We start from the raw sequence: 16525 nt of genomic DNA, 5'->3' as shown, positions 1-16525 counted from the left end.
TTCCAAAACATAACTACCAGGTGAAATTCATGTCTTGGAATTGGCCTCTGACAAACACATCAGTAAGGGTTTGTGGTAGGGGCAGGGTATGATTCACCAGGAGTAGAGAATCTTATAGGCCAGACTTATAGTTGTCTTTCAAGTGTGTAATGTAATGGTAACAACTAAGTAATTTTGTGGCATGAACACGTTTCGATAGCACATTTAGTACTGGTTTAATCACCCACTCGATCAAGAGCTCATAGCTTTCTTCACGTCAGTTAATTTCTGCTTTCTCAAAAGGTTCATTAGTAAACAGCCCATAACTGGGAGAATTACCTAATACCTTCCAACATTGATTTTACTTTTAAAAGATTCACATTCATTGGTTTGCTGTGCAACATGAAAGCACTAAATAGGTGTTAAAAACTGTACAGCTTCAGTCATGCTTTGCTTCTCTATATCACAAGTCTCTCACTTATCAATTCAATGAATTAAAAATGTGCAATAGCATGACTCCACCCACCCCTTTCTGCAGAGCCATCCCTATTGGTTGTGAGGACAGTGTTTCAGTCATGATTTATTAATAACTCCACTGGTAACCCAGTCTGTTCTCCTCTCATAGGCATGACACTGACCCCACCCCTTGCTACTATACTACTGCCGCTGAAAGCATGTTTAGCTGATGAATAATTAATAGCATGTGTACAAGCCATTGCAGATGGTAGCTCTATATAGTATTAAACACAGCAGGCTGCTTTCAGAGGTGCTGTAATACACACACCACAAAGCCAATTAAGATGTCATGGGTCAGGTTTCTCACACAGCTTTATAGGCACTTGGGAACATCTTTTGAGTCATAAGTAAGAACTTACTGTTAACTACAACTTCTAGGGCACTCATTTTGAGTCATAAATAAGAATTTGGTCAAAAAACATGTTACATGTAATTACACAGGGCTGGTGCACACAAACATGAAAAATAAGACTGAATAGAACTCACCTCAAATCCACATCTCAAAAATACACTTGTGTTCAAAACAGGGTTGACAGTCAGTTCTTCCACCTTACGGTTTCATTGAATTGTTTGACAAATTTATGATTAAAATCTGTTTTGCTCCAGATTATTATAAAATGCCAGCACAAGATAAATAAAACCATTTTGGTGTATGACTAAATTCTCAAGGCTATTCTGTTCAACAATAATAAATTTTGAGTTTTCACCTGTTGCTACACCAGTCGACAAAAAAAAAAAAAAAACAATGTTGCTGTAACTCTTTTTGAAGCCAGACAAATGTAATGGTAGGTTCACAGAGAACTACTGTACAATGACACTGCAAGAAACTGCTTATAGCAATGTTCATCATCACATCTTAGCCCCAGGGGCCAGATGAACAGGTCTCTTTTGAGCATCACCTCCTGTGGAGATACATTCTTTTAATGTTCAAAAGATCACTCATTCATCAAGGCTTGAACAATCCATTTCTAGACAAAAGGACTTAAACCTTTGTTTCAAATCATTTATCTCAAAGTATGCCATCTTTCATGTTTATTTTCAAAAAAAAGAAGAAATGAAAAAAAAGAAAAAGATGAAAAAAAAAACCCAGACAGGAACAACAGAAGGAAAATCAAAAATCAAATATCAAAACTGAGCAACAAAACTAAATCCCTCTTTAGAGGGTTACATCACATAAAACCCCAAATACAACACTCTCACAACAGCCAAAGACTGAAAAATAAAACAGGCCACCTGTGTCTAGGGACTTCAGTCCTCTGACCTGTGCTTTGTATTAAACAAATAACCAAATAGCTTTGTTAAAAAACACGAACACCAACCTTTTGGAACAGATACTATATACTGTACATATTGCCATACGAACATCGGTTTAAAGGTATTACTCTGTAAAATACCCCCACAAAAAGTAGAAACTAACCTGTTTCCACAGCAAGACGCAGGAATAAAGGTACTCGAGGGTACTATTTAATCCAACAAAGCCATTAAACCTGAACATTATGAGAAATTTCCAGCAATGCCTCTTAAGAATGAACAAATTCTGAGTATACTTTAGCTCTTGATATAGCATAATTTTAGATTCCAACAAAACTGAATTCTGCAGGATATTTGAGGAGTAAACTGTTGAAGCTGTTTCTCAGTTGATATCATCACACCTGTGGACTCTGCTCTAAAAAAGACTGGCTGAGATTAATATTAGATATCTACTTGTCAAACTACACCCCACCCCAACCATTTCCCTCATTTTCAATTCATTTACATCACATTTACAAACATCACACTTTAAAATTCATGAGATCACATACCGTCTGGACTGTCTATCTGAGCAAAGCCTGGTCTATAATACCTAAGCTGAATCGAGTGGAGATATCCCTTACGGAGAGTGCCACGGTGTGGGTCCTCAACGAGGACCGGTCGATCCAGGAACACAGGAGCTGCAAACTGGTGAGGATTGGCCCGATTATCCGTGGTGGGCTGAGACTGAGACAGCCAGGAGAGGTAGATGAGGAACAGGCCGACTCTTCGCCTCCTCAAAGACGCCTTGGGAAAGACACTGGCAGGCTGAGCACAAGCGATATAGTGGAGTTTATTGTTTACGGACCAGGACTGCTGTGTCAATTCGCCTCCCAGTACTAAAGTCCGAATGCCAATTTTTTTTAGAAACAGACTGTTGGTCAGTACGTTTGGAAGCACAGAGGCCCAAACCGTAAACCACAGACCTGACCTCCCATCATTCACTCATGCTGGCAAGATTCTCATGTTGGGACATAAACTTGGAATGGCTATAAATGAATTGTCAATAAACCCCTTTTATATAGTATAATATAATGTATTTATCAAAAGAAAACATTTAGCCTCTACAGTGATATATCTATGGTATACAAAGAGAAAAACAATCTGCAAGATCACGCTTTTTTTTCCAAGGTTGTTCTACAATTCAGATCGGATCTCCAAGGTGTCAAACACACAAGGTTAGTCATCATCTTCATCATCATCTTCACCCTCATCTTCTGCGTCCCTCTTTCGCTTCTCTCCCCGAACCTCCGCCTCCTCTTCTGCAAAGGAAGCAAAATCCAAAACAAAGTCATGTTTCAGAGCATCACAACTGTGCAGAATCTGGTGCCTGCGGGATCAAAATAACAAAAGATCCTCAGAGATCACAGAGAGTGCTTTACACTTACCCTCAGCTTCCTCCTCCTCTTCCTCTTCTTCTACATAGTCATCATCATCCTCCTCATCCTGTTGTGCAAAGACATTAATACATAATTAATGACACAGGAGACAGGTTTAAGGATGGTACCCAAGAAAGAGGTACATGTTCAGAGACCACATTACCTGAATTTCATCTTTCATAAGATAAGACAGCCCAACCTCTCCACCTTCTGACCCTTCCTCATCATCATCGTCATCATCATCATATTCTCCAACAGGACCTGCTCCCTCCTCAACATCATCATCATCTGAGCAGACAAAAACAAAACAGTTTCAGCATTAAAATTATACTCATTTACTTATAAACACATTAAAGGCCAACATAATTAAACATTTCCTTTTTTTTTTTTTTTGCTAAAGAACTATTTATTGGCATCAATCCCAACACGCAGTAACAGGTTTTGTAACCATTCCCCTCGATTCAACGCACCATCATCATCTGCCTCAGAGTCAGGAGCCTCGTTGTCCTCTGCATCAAATCCATCTAGATACGTGACCTGGGGCAACAGCTCAAAAATGCTCTCCCTGTACTCCTCCAGGGTGGTGATCTCACAGTTGAAGAGGTCCAGGCTCTTCAGGTTCTTCAGGTTTTGCTGATGGTTACAAGAGACAGTCAAACAAGACAGACAAAGCAAGGTCAATGGTGAATGAACCCAGGCAGCAAACCAAGATCACAAACAAAATGCGCCTGTTCAGGAGGCCCACAGAAGGAGGCCGAAGATCACATGAAAGTTATGTAAGAACATTTGTTATAACACATTAATTTGAACATCATTTAAATACACTTTAACAGGCTTTGTTTGCATGTTTGCATTTACAAAAAAAATACTGATGCAGAGCTAATATTAATTTACACATAGTCTTGTTAGAAACTTTGGATCTACTTACCAGAGCTTCCACTGTGCTGAGGTCCTTAATCTTGTTGCCGCTCAGGTTTAGGTATGTCAGATTGGGGCATTTCTCAGACAGGATCTCCAAAGAGCCAGAGATGTTGTTATCGCTCAGCTCCAACTGTTAAAAAATTAGCACAACAATCACATACCGAACCAGACAAAACTAGAGAGAGAACGAAAAAAAAAAAAAAAACTAATTAATGTAGAGAATTTGTAGTTTAAAACCATGGTCATGTAATTAAGGGGATTCTTTCATAAAATACAATCACATGTTTAACAAGCACCAATTCAGATTTCAGGAGATCACACTGCACTGGCCCATCGACTAACCTTTCTCAGTTTAGGCAGGGATGGCAGCATGGCCAGGGATGTGAGGCCCACATTGACCATGCTGAGGAACTCCAGCTCTTTGAACTCATCTGTGAGGCCCTCGATCTCCCCATCACTGGAGCGACAATTATCCACCACCAGCTCCGCTACCTGCAGGGCAGTGAAAGGGTAGAGAGTAAATCAAACTCCAGGGCAGGACAATGAGGGGACTGATGCTTACATGGCAAAAAAAAGTCAAGTCCCAAATACTTTGGGTTATTATATTTAACATATAACTACTTGTAAGTTCCCGCAAATACAAACAATTTATTAAACTTTATCTTAAGCTGACTGTGAGAATGTGTCTTAACATGGTGAAAAGAAGACAGATTTCCATCAAAAGCAGTGCTCAAAACCGCAACGAAAAAATTATTTGATCATATACAGCAGCTTTTATTTGCAAGCAACCAATAATTTCCCCCTTTCGCGCGTAACAGCATTAGTGTGATGTGTCACAACAATCACTTTGCAAAAGCTTTAAATCATTACACTGTTAAATATAAATCATCCCATGGCTATTACTGTCACTTACGGATGAATAGGCTGAACTATCCACAAATGTTTCACAAGAAGGCGCTCGAGATTATGCGCGCGGCGATCTGAAAATACTTTTACTGATGACGTAACCGCCACACTCGCGATCGAGTTAGTTTAACAAAGAAGTCATGGCGCAAAACTTTGCTTTACTGCGACATTTCCTATTTATATTATTTTTGTAATGGGCATTAAGTGGCAATACATATCAAAGACAAGCGCGTTTCTCCCAGGCTGCAATCTGTACTACAACAATCTATTAAATTAGCTAGGCGGCTAGCTAGCCAGGGTGGGGGTTCCCCCCCCCCCCCCCCCCACACCATCTGCTACATTCCGTCAAGTAAAAACAGCGTCGATCGTCGACATTTCGTTTTAAAACACTCCGCCATTTCGAATATATAAACTACAATCTCAACTGAACGAAATCAACTAAAGGATACGAGATTACGCCATCGTTATATGAACACGGAGGAAATGGCACCGTGTTCTCTCAGGACTCCCCTGTAGTCCTAAACTGATTGTCTGACTGAAACTACCGCTGTCCGTTGAGATTCAGTTTCAGTTCGAGTACTTCGGGTTTTTTGTGGGGTGGGGGTGGTTTAAGACGACTTTTTTGTTATAGCACATTGTAGGCAACTAAAGTCAATGGTACAAAACACGGTCATTCGTCAACCGAAACAACAAAATGACTTCCACTCCCCGCCCGTCGGAGGACCTGCAGCGCTCGGTCCTCACAACACGCGGCGAGGCGCCACACAAGCGCACGTCTCCGCCCGGCAGCAAAGAGCCTAAATATAGACCGCGCTTTGCCCATAATACCGCCGTGTTATTAGTTCAACAGCTTGTGTGATTAGAAACTCTGAAAAAATAATTCGTGTTTTTTTGTACGGGTAGCATCAACGGCAAGTGAATCTTAAAATGTCGAAGAGTTGCGAGAGTAAGATGTCCTCCTTGGGAGACGAAACTGGTCGCTTTACAACTAGGTTAGAGGAGCCATACTGAAGTCTGCATCTGTGATCCTAGCTGATAACTTGTAATAAACTTCCTCAAATTATTCGAAATAATCTTTAATTCTAACAACTGATCCGAATTCAGAGATGAAGGTGACCAAGATCGTGAATTTAGACCGACACGGGTTTCTCTAAGCTGGATACTATGCCACACTAACCCCATCGCGATGAAATCATAGTTATATCGACGACGTTCGTGAACCAATTTCGTTTTAATTTAAGTGTGACTAATGTGTGCCTAAATGAGAAGAACATTGTTATTTATTGGCGCAACTGCCACTTAGGACGCTTCGGACGTTCTTGCACCGATTACAGTATCCAGCTATAATGCAATGGCGAAGGGGACAGTAACGAGTTGACAAAAGATTCCAGAGTTTGTCCTGCTAAAGATCGAAGCGGTCGGGTGGTCTAAACAACGTGAAGTATTTACGTGAATATGGCATGTCGTTAAAGTCAATTGTAATCTAGTAAAAACATATTCCCCGTGCTCCTGAAAACTGTGTGTTAGTATCTCGCTCGCATCCTTTTAAGCGCCCATGTGGTCTAACTGCAGAGCCTACACCATTCAGCGGAGTAAGTGTTCGCGTCTGCAGAATAGACAGGTTGCGCGAACATCATTTCACAATTCTTGAAAAATAAATAATTAAAGTCCAATATATTACCTCCGCTGGAGTTCTGTTCCTCAGCTCTAAACTGATCCTCTTCTTCATCTCCATTCTTCTGGAATATATAGTACTGTACGAGATCGTTTAGAAAATAAATGTTCAGAAACTCCAGAGCACGGCCCCACAGCTCGGCTTCCTTCAACGTCTACCCTTCTCTAACTGATCCTCCATGATACCTCGCACCCAACCCCCTTTCCGAAATCCCGCCTCTTCTGTGTCGTGATTGGGTCGTTTTTGTTTTTGAAAGCATGAGCGGTGGACGTACGTGCCATTCAAAGAGATCACGCTGATCAGCATAATCGGTCTGTGTCGCGCAAGATGATTGGTTGGAATTGCGCGCGCAGTAAAATTAGATGGGTTGATGAGAATGTCAGTATGAAGCTTTCAAACTACAAAACCGCCCATTCTTTGTCCTCATTGGCGCCTTAATTTCGTTGACCGTGTCGCACCCAATAAATATATCGATTAAGATCTAACAGATTTCATTCCAGGAAACATTTTTCAAAGCAAGAAAGCAATATTTAAATTGTAAAGATTGTTTTTTTAGATTAGACCAAATAAGATGAACTACAACAGCCAAGAGTTCTTAACCATCCCCTTCCATCCAGAACTATATCCCATTCAGCTATTAAATAAAATGGCTGACTATAAACCAAGACAGTCATGGTGGCTTAAAGGCTACAGACCATCTGTCCCATGCAATGTGCTGTTGACCACTTGACTACACAGCTCATACAGGCCAAAGTCCCTGTGTTGAGCCTAACAAGTCAGGAAACATGCTCAGTCCGATCAAGTCTACCAGTTTAACGACTATGCTGAATCTAGTGTAAAAATAATGGGAGTGCTAATAATAGTAATGTTTATAATAATAATAATGTTTATAAATGGAAAAAATACTCATAGTGAACAGTCATAGTGAACACATGAAAAATGTATTTGGGGTTTGGATCCAAATACAACTCAACTCAGAATGGCAGAATTACTGTTGCATCCATATTTGTTTTAGTTTTTTTCTTTAAATGAATGTTACCGACTCCCCTCAATCCAAAAAAGGACCTCACGTTGCTGATAATGCCCATTAGTGTAATATCCAAGGTGACCACTAGGAGGACATGGCACACTGACCCTGGGGTGGAATGGATACTACGACGGATCCACTAAGCTGCTTTAGGAAGTGAATAATCTTCCCTACCACAGTCATCCAACATTCGCAGTCATTGCTTAGTTATTTTTTTGTCTAAACAAGTACAGACAGGTCCCAAATACATATAACACTATATGAATATAGAGTAAGCCAAATTGCTGTTTTATATATCTTTGTTACATGTCATTAGAGGATTTGTACCTTTTGCTGGTTATATCTAAACAGTGAGATATTCCATTGAGAGACCCCACTAAAGGCCTTGGGGGAGAGATGTGGGACTGGGGGTAAAGGCACTTGACAGACAGGAAACAGGAAATACTTCAGCTGACAGAGGATGTAGAAAATGGGTCATTGTTTGGGTGATTTTTTTCCCTGCTCAGTACTTCATAGTAATACAGTACAAATATTTGGTAGTTTTGGTAATACGCACTAAATATAACATATACTTTGGTCCATATAGGTGTTAAATTATACTTGGTATAGTTCTCCACAGTCTCTGTTTTCCTTGTGCTACAAAATTTAAAACTGCATCTTGGCCCTAGTCATATAACTCAGGCCACAGGGATATATTAATGACACTAGTGACATACACCTACAGGAAACTGAAAACATGTTTTACAAACATCTGAGCACTGCTGGAGTAAAATCCCATGGGTGAATATAAATTAATCTAAATATAAAAAACACAACATCCCATGAATTTTGGAACTTGGAAAGATGCCAGTATGTGAAGGCCTAAAGACCCACTAGGTGGCAGACGGAGCTAGGCCATGGCCTTATGCAGTTATAATTAGATTTGATTTACTCATACATGTTTGACCATCAAACTCAAGTAAGCTGTTGTCGCTAGATGGAGCAATATATCTTTGGATAGACACACAGTGGTTTTTTTTTCTCAGTGTATGTATCTGTATACTCAGAATGTTTCTCGTGGTAGTATTTATAATTTAAAAAGACTGAAATTGTATTGATAAAACAAAAAAAATAGAAAAAAACAGTCTATAACAATTTACATTGAAAACAAAGCCTGCACCAACCAATGGAGAATCATCTACACTTTAAAAAACATGTACTTGGTCTATTGCAGTCGTTCGCTGACAGAGATATCAGCCTTTTGTTATTCGTTGCAACTTCTACATGATTAGGTGTTAAAAACTTAAGCATGAGGCATGGAGAGGATAATTGCCTGTGATGGTTCATGGTGCTGGAACCCTAGAGATACTTCTTGACCTTGATTGCGAGCTGTTGTCACGTCTCCTCGATGTTAACTGCTTACCTTTGTCCTCCAGCAGCAAGCTGGCCCACTACTAGCCAAACCACTATGGTGAGAGGGCGGGGGTGGAGGGGGGTGGAGGGTGTGTGAGGGTCTCGGGCAGTGAAGAACAAAAGCAAGCAGACACTGGTGTATTCAAATACAGGAAGACAATAGCAATCGGCAGTCATACTGCCTGGGGAGTCCTTAAAGATTCATAATAGAGAAAGCATTGAGAGGGCCAGAGACAAAGCCACACTAGAGACGAAACATGAACGGCTGTAGCCTATCCTGTGACCGAGAAAACACTAGTGAAAAAGACATGGTGAACATTTGGGAACTTATACCAAGAAAGTTTTTAGAAGAATGTAAAAGGACCAGTTTTTATTTCAATATATATGTTTACCCCGTAAGATCACAAAGCATGGATTAAATCTGTTCCAGGTGTAGGCTCTCAACCAACGTGATGTGTGAAATTGAATCACTGTGTGGTAGTGAAAGATACCAAAAAATTGATTGTATGGTTACAGACAGTCAAGTTAAAAACATGCATTCTTTATTGTTTATTAGTGTTTATGAATGAACACATTACTTTATACAGAGGAGGAATGAGGCCATTCACAAACACAGTTTGTGGAAGGGCATTTTGAAATGCTTTTAAAAAGGGGGAAGGTAAATATGACATCAGCAGCCCTAACAAATTTGCAAGATACCACAAATTAGAAAAAAAGATTCAGCTGTACTTAAAACAACAGGTCCCATAGATAAGCAGTTTCTATTGCGGAGGTGTGTGTTTAGGAAAACCAAATTCATTGCCTTAACATATACACATTTAGATTCTCTAAACGACTAGAAAGACTATAGAAATGGAACCATGTTTAGTGTTGGTGTACTATATTTTGACTTAGCTTTTCCTCCAGCAGTGGATCATTCATGAAATCTTATATGTGTATGATGTACAAACATCTGGATCATATTGGACATAAAAGCATATTGTCTTTATTTACCAGGATTATTGACAACCAGTTGTAAATGCCTTTTGGAATAGATTTTTAGCCAAAGATTAGGACGGGGTTATCTAACAGGACCAGAGCACTAAGTTCTTCTAAAGGACCATGCACCAATGCAATTATAAATGACATACAAAGTTGGTTCTAGGAACATAACATACTGTAGCCTATATATAAAGAGTCTTCTAACAAAACATATAATCAGCCATTTAATTGTCTTACAGCCTTACATAATTTAAACTTTAAATATTTATCTTATTAAGACATGATACATAATTTAATGTACCTGTACTTCTGAAGCAGTTCCCTACAAATAGGTCGTTTACTGTTGTTCAACCTCCATTTTAGAGAGTCATTCGTCATTTGGTAGTTGTTTGTAGAACCTTCTGTATCTATGTGGAAAAAATTTGGAACTTGTATAATGTATTTCTGCTCCTTCCTTACAGAAAGTACAGAGTTCTTTGGAGAGAGGCTTTCCTCCCAGTGTAGGACTGAAGAAAACACCCACTGTACATATACAACATTTCCATTTAAAAGCAGCATTTTGCCTTGCCCAAAGACCATTAAAACTGCCCTTAGGACATTTAGATAAATCAAATTGTAGAATATAATCATCTTTCAAACATTTCTGTGTCTTAAGGATTCATTCATTTGCTGAGGCACCCTGGAGGCCTCAGCTTGGAAACACAGAGAATGGACAGAAGTGCATTGTGGGGAATATTCCCTGACTTCACCATGAAACAATACAGACTTGTTATATTTAAGCATATGGTGGTAAATTAATTTGCTGCACTAGGTCAACTTGCTTGATTTATTGCAAGAAAATAGATAGCATTGCATAGCATGACTTCAAATAAAGTTAACTAATTTTGTGCATTGTGCATCATGAAAGATATTGTGCTGTTTAAGTGAGCTAATTGAGATATTTTTTTCTGATTTGCTGTTTGTATATTACTTGCTTGTTTTGTTTACTTTTTCATTTTCTTTCTTTATTTCTTATTCACATCCATCCCTTCCACTGCTATGCTCAAAAATAACAAAGAAAAGTGAAAGAAAGAAAAGAAAGAAAGAAAGAAGCAAACAAACAAAGCAAGCCCAGAGAGCATGGAGATAGGGTCGTGTGTGAAGCCGTCTCAGAGGCTCCACGTTCTGGGAGTGTGGAGTCAGGGTCACGTGTGAAGCCGTCTCAGAGGCTCCACGTCCTGGGAGTGTGGAATCAGTGTCACGTGTGAAGCCGTCTCAGGGGCTCCACATTCTGGGAGTGTGGAGCCAGGGTCACGTGTGAAGTCGTCTCAGGGGCTCCATGCTCTGGGAATATGGAAACAAGGTCACGTGTGAAACCGTCTAAGTGAACCCCCCACCCTCTGTTTTCTGAAGATTCTCAAGATAGTCATTCTCACAGTGTCCTGTGATTAATTTACAAATGACAAAGGATCACAGCCCTGAGCACAACCATCAAGAACATGAATTTCAATTGTCATTTTCAGCTGCTGGGACAACAGCTGCTGGGACAACAGCAATGTGTATTACCACAAAACCTACGTCTTTATACTTTATACTTTATATTATTCATAGCAGTTACTTAGTTACATTGTGAAAATGAATCATCATATCATAAGCCATTACTGACCAAAATATCTTAAGATAACACTTTATTAATCCCCCAAGGGAAATTTGAGAAATTAGAAGATATGTTTTCCAGAAACATGACATGGGTTCTCTATGTTAAGTTAAACCTTGTAGCCTGATTCAAATCAACCTTTCTTACATGAACCACGCACACCGGTTGAAGATAAACCTGGAATGTTGCAACATCGACACAACTTGCAGCAATGTTTAGTAAACTTGTGAAATTTCAAATTAATACAATTATACACATTGAAGTGTCATCATATAGCATATATAATAATGAGCAATGGCATGCCTGCTATTGCTAGTAGATATCAAAACATTCTTACATACATCATTGTTTTCAAGACATCATTTATATGAAAAAAATCATGACAAACAAAATAAATATTACACCAGTTGCTTTAAATGTTGATCTTAGTGAGCTCACTTGCTGGGAGTGTTGGAGGAGCATGGTGAGAACCAGAAACTTTGCATGTTCAGGAACATGGGTCTTGTCCAATAACCATCCTACACTATACCCTCCTTTACACGGAGAGCAAAACGAGATAAGACAGGGACCACAAGTTGTTCACTTGAATACTTGCCAAAAACGGAATAGGGTTATTTTCACTCAAAACACAACGGAGTTGAATCAATGTACCGTGCCATGATTACAAAAACAGAAACACAGTAGGATGCCAGATGTTGCAGTAAGAGGAAATAATTCAAAGCTTAGCTTTCGCAAAACTTGTCCTATTCCAAGAACTAAAAGACTGTATATATATCTTATAGTTTTTGTAGTCCAGTTTGTGGAGCCATTTTATAGACCTCAACATTCCACACCTATCTTTCATTGTGCACAATGTTTTAAAGCACAGAACTTTCCTGGCAGTGGGGTTTCTTTCCCGCAGCTGTGTTGATTAAATCTGTGTGGTTGCCTTGGCCATGAGACTGGAGTGTCAAAAGAACAGGCTATTCTTATCACATGAAAAAAATCTCTCAATAATAGCACTAGATTTGGTATTTGCAGATGGCAGTGTAAACACAGTCTGCATCACTAGGACTGACTTATTTAAGGCTTTCAGCATATGCTTGAATTAATTGCAAGTATGGGACACAAATTGACATGGTATCAAATTCTTATGTGATGGTTCCCTCTTTGGTTGAATCATTTGGTAGCAATCATTTAGGGATTAAATACATGTATTAAGTAGTCTGTTAGTGAAAAAATCAGATTTAAAAAGACTAAATCATTTTTGGTCATTGAAAAGCATCTGACACAATTCTTATCTGGCACTTTTCCTTATTCTTATTATCTTCTCGTATACAGCACTTTGTGTATGGAAAATGGGTTTGTGTTGCAGTATTGCTGTGTTTTTTCAGATGAAACACCACTGAGACACACTATAGTATTTCTTAGTTTCAGCTTGGAAGCAGCAGTGGTAGAGCACACAGCCAGATTTACTGTAGCAATGTTAACACAAAACCAAAAAAGCACACTAGAAGTGCCTCAACAGGTTTTCACTCCAAGGTTTTGATCTTCAGCACTTTCAGTGCAGGCCTGTATGACTGTAATGTGTCTCTGTCTCTCACTCTTAGCACTCAGCAACCTTCTCAAAGAGAATCTGGTATAGGAAGGCGCCTGGATATCACACATTTTAATCACTCGTTCACCCAGGTCAACTCTCCGCCAGACAACGCTTGGCCATGACAACGACTGCCACATACCCCCACCACCTGACGTAGGCCAGGAAGCCATGCGGCCAGCAGCCAAACCGACAGCTCCCTCCCAACCCTCCACTTGGCCAGAGAGGGCGAGAAAATCAGCCACTACCATCTGTGCAGCGAGCCCATGCGTGAACCACCTCGAACGTTAAAGGATGGCGCTGGATACCAACGGATAATCTGCACGTTGGCATTATTCACGCAGTGGAGCCACTTGAGCAAGGTGAACGGAGGGTGAAAAGCATCCCAGCCGGAAGTGCTGAAGGATGCGGCCTGCCCACTCAAGCCATGACATTTCAGTGGCACTGTGTTAAGTCTCACACATCAGCAGCTCCTGACTAACGCTCAGCAATGGGCATTCTGTCCCCAGCCCTACATCCATCTTCAAGACAAAAGGGAGAAAAGATCTGGTGAATGCTGCTGTGTTCTGTCTTAAAACTGTATTCGAAGCCACACCACTAGATGTCAGCAAAAAGCTTGGAGTGCTGAAGGTAGATAAGAAGTTGTTCTATGTATGTGATGTAATGCTGCTGTATGTTTATATGATGGAATACAGTTATGAGATCTACATACTTTATGTCCACCTCCAGTCATTTATCATTTAAATATAACAAACTGGTATTGGGTGACTTTCACAAATAATGTTTAGTTACTATCATAGTATTATCATATATTTGCCAGTTTTCTGTCTGTCTGGTCATGTGATGCCCACAATTATATTGTATGACCTGGGAACAGATGAACAAAAACTACCTTATGGTCATCAATGTTGATGGCTACAAATTGACTGATTCTAGATAACATGTTCTTCTGCTATGTTACATGGCCACTTCCTACTAAAGGTAAACATGGGGGAGCAGCGACAGTTAGGAAATGTATTAGGAAATGTATACAGTTAGCCAGTGAGTCTATTATACAGTACAACTGCTACCCTGTGCTCACTATCTTCTTAATGCAAGTTTATGATTAATTCATGGATAACATTGCAAATCTGTGTATAAGAGGGACTTTTGCTAAACAGTAAATTGACGTTAGATGATGTTCTTACTATTGTGTAAAAGGTCCAAACAGAGAGCAAAGCTAAAAGCAGACCACTACATAGAGGTGCATGTGTGGGATCTGCTGAATGTGCTGCTGCCAGGCTTGTCCCACTTGTCCCTGTCCCACCTGTCCCCGTGTCCCTGTCCCTGCCCCACCTGTCCCCGTGTCCCTGTCCCACTTGTCCCTGTGTCCCTGTCCCCGTCCCACCTGTCCCCGTCCCACCTGTCCCCGTGTCCCTGTCCCACCTGTCCCCGCGTCCCTGCCTCAGGTCATCACACCTGCTTTCACTGCGGTTCAGATAAGCATCTGGCACATGCTTCTGAATGCCCAGTAATTACATAATGCAATAAAGGCAACGTATGCAATAAAAGGGGAGACTTTGCATATTTGTGTGGGTCTGCACATATGCGTGTAGGTCTGCACATATGCGTGTAGGTCTGCACATATGCATGTGGGTCTGCACATATGCGTGTAGGTCTGCACATATGCATGTGGGTCTGCACATATGCGTGTAAGTCTGCACATATGCGTGTAGGTCTGCACATATGCATGTGGGTCTGCACATATGCGTGTAAGTCTGCACATATGCGTGTAGGTCTGCACATATGCATGTGGGTCTGCACATATGCGTGTAGGTCTGCACATATGCGTGTAGGTCTGCACATATGCATGTGGGTCTGCACATATGCGTGTAGGTCTGCACATATGCGTGTAGGTCTGCACATATGCATGTGGGTCTGCACATATGCGTGTAAGTCTGCACATATGCGTGTAGGTCTGCACATATGCATGTGGGTCTGCACATATGCGTGTAGGTCTGCACATATGCGTGTAGGTCTGCACATATGCATGTGGGTCTGCACATATGCGTGTAGGTCTGCACATATGCGTGTAGGTCTGCACATATGCATGTGGGTCTGCACATATGCGTGTAGGTCTGCACATATGCGTGTAGGTCTGCACATATGCATGTGGGTCTGCACATATGCGTGTAGGTCTGCACATATGCGTGTAGGTCTGCACATATGCATGTGGGTCTGCACATATGCGTGTAGGTCTGCACATATGCGTGTAGGTCTGCACATATGCATGGTGTGTGTGTATTAAAATACACATTGCTCTTGCTACCTCACTCTGAGTCACCAGCAAGGTGCCACTGCATGGTGAACATCTGCATGGTGAACATCTGCATGGGAGAGCACAAATAAGTGCAAAACACTTATTTTTTCATGCTCACATACACTAATCAAATTGTTGGGTTGTAGCCAGCCAAGGCATTGAGAAACACTGATATGCATTGGAATGCTATTACCAGGCATGAAGCTCATATCTGCCCTTAAGTTGTGCTTCCTGATGTAACTGCCTGCTCTTCTCCTGACTCCACATAAGTCATGCAGCTCTCCACAGCCAGTGTGAGCTCTTCTGCACTGGGCTGTGTGAAGGGATTAGTGCACAAGGTAACAGTTGTTGAGACTCCCATACATCAAAACCTGTAATGTCTTTCCCATCTGAAGAACTGAGCTGGTAGTGTTGATGGATCACCTTTCACCAGTAGTCATGACACACAAGAAAACAGGCATAATAAAAATGTGCATATATCTTAGACAGTGTAATAAGGCTGTAGTGGTGGACAATTATCCTCTACAACATATGGACGAATTGTTTGCTGTTTTAGCTGGATCTACAATTTTCTCAACAATTGACCTTGAAAGTACATATAATCAATTGCAACTACCCCCCAACAGCCAGGATTTAACTAAATACATGAGGGCCTGTTCTGCATCTGCTGTGTTCCATATGGCTTGGTATTTTTCCCTTTCTTTCAAGTCTTTCTTGATTGCCATTGCCTTCTGCTGATGCTCTTGAATCTGAGACTGAGCTGAAGTTGGTTGCATTGCTCACCACTGCACAAGCTGTCATCTCAACCACTTAATTTTAATGCATATTCAACACAGATGGCCTGCTTCTCCATGGTCATTGACCCCTAACCTTCAGCCATGCTTCAAGTTGCACACTGAACTCCATGTGTGTAGCTTAGTGATGCCTACATTTATGAGAGAAACACTA

The 16525-nt window shown here is 40.7% G+C and overlaps 1 protein-coding gene across 2 annotated transcripts; it reads right to left on the bottom strand.

Annotated features, from left to right (window-relative positions):
• Positions 1–789: 789 nt before the first annotated feature.
• Positions 790–6856, bottom strand: anp32e (acidic (leucine-rich) nuclear phosphoprotein 32 family, member E). 2 transcript variants are annotated; one of them, XM_077008871.1, is made up of 7 exons: positions 6673–6856; positions 4428–4577; positions 4093–4215; positions 3635–3797; positions 3328–3452; positions 3174–3231; positions 790–3047 (listed from the first exon to the last, which is right to left on the bottom strand). In XM_077008871.1, exons 1-7 carry the CDS (start codon positions 6724–6726, stop codon positions 2965–2967), a joined length of 756 nt encoding a protein of 251 aa, XP_076864986.1. In that variant the 5' UTR covers positions 6727–6856; the 3' UTR covers positions 790–2964. The 2 variants fall into 2 exon arrangements, with proteins under 2 accessions (XP_076864986.1, XP_076864987.1); XM_077008872.1 differs by lacking the exon at positions 6673–6856 and adding an exon at positions 4999–5529.
• Between the last annotated feature and the right edge of the window lie 9669 nt (positions 6857–16525).

Source organism: Brachyhypopomus gauderio, chromosome 6, assembly GCF_052324685.1.
Source record: "Brachyhypopomus gauderio isolate BG-103 chromosome 6, BGAUD_0.2, whole genome shotgun sequence".
Lineage (NCBI taxonomy): Eukaryota > Metazoa > Chordata > Actinopteri > Gymnotiformes > Hypopomidae > Brachyhypopomus > Brachyhypopomus gauderio.
This window is presented reverse-complemented; position numbering and strand designations above follow the sequence as displayed.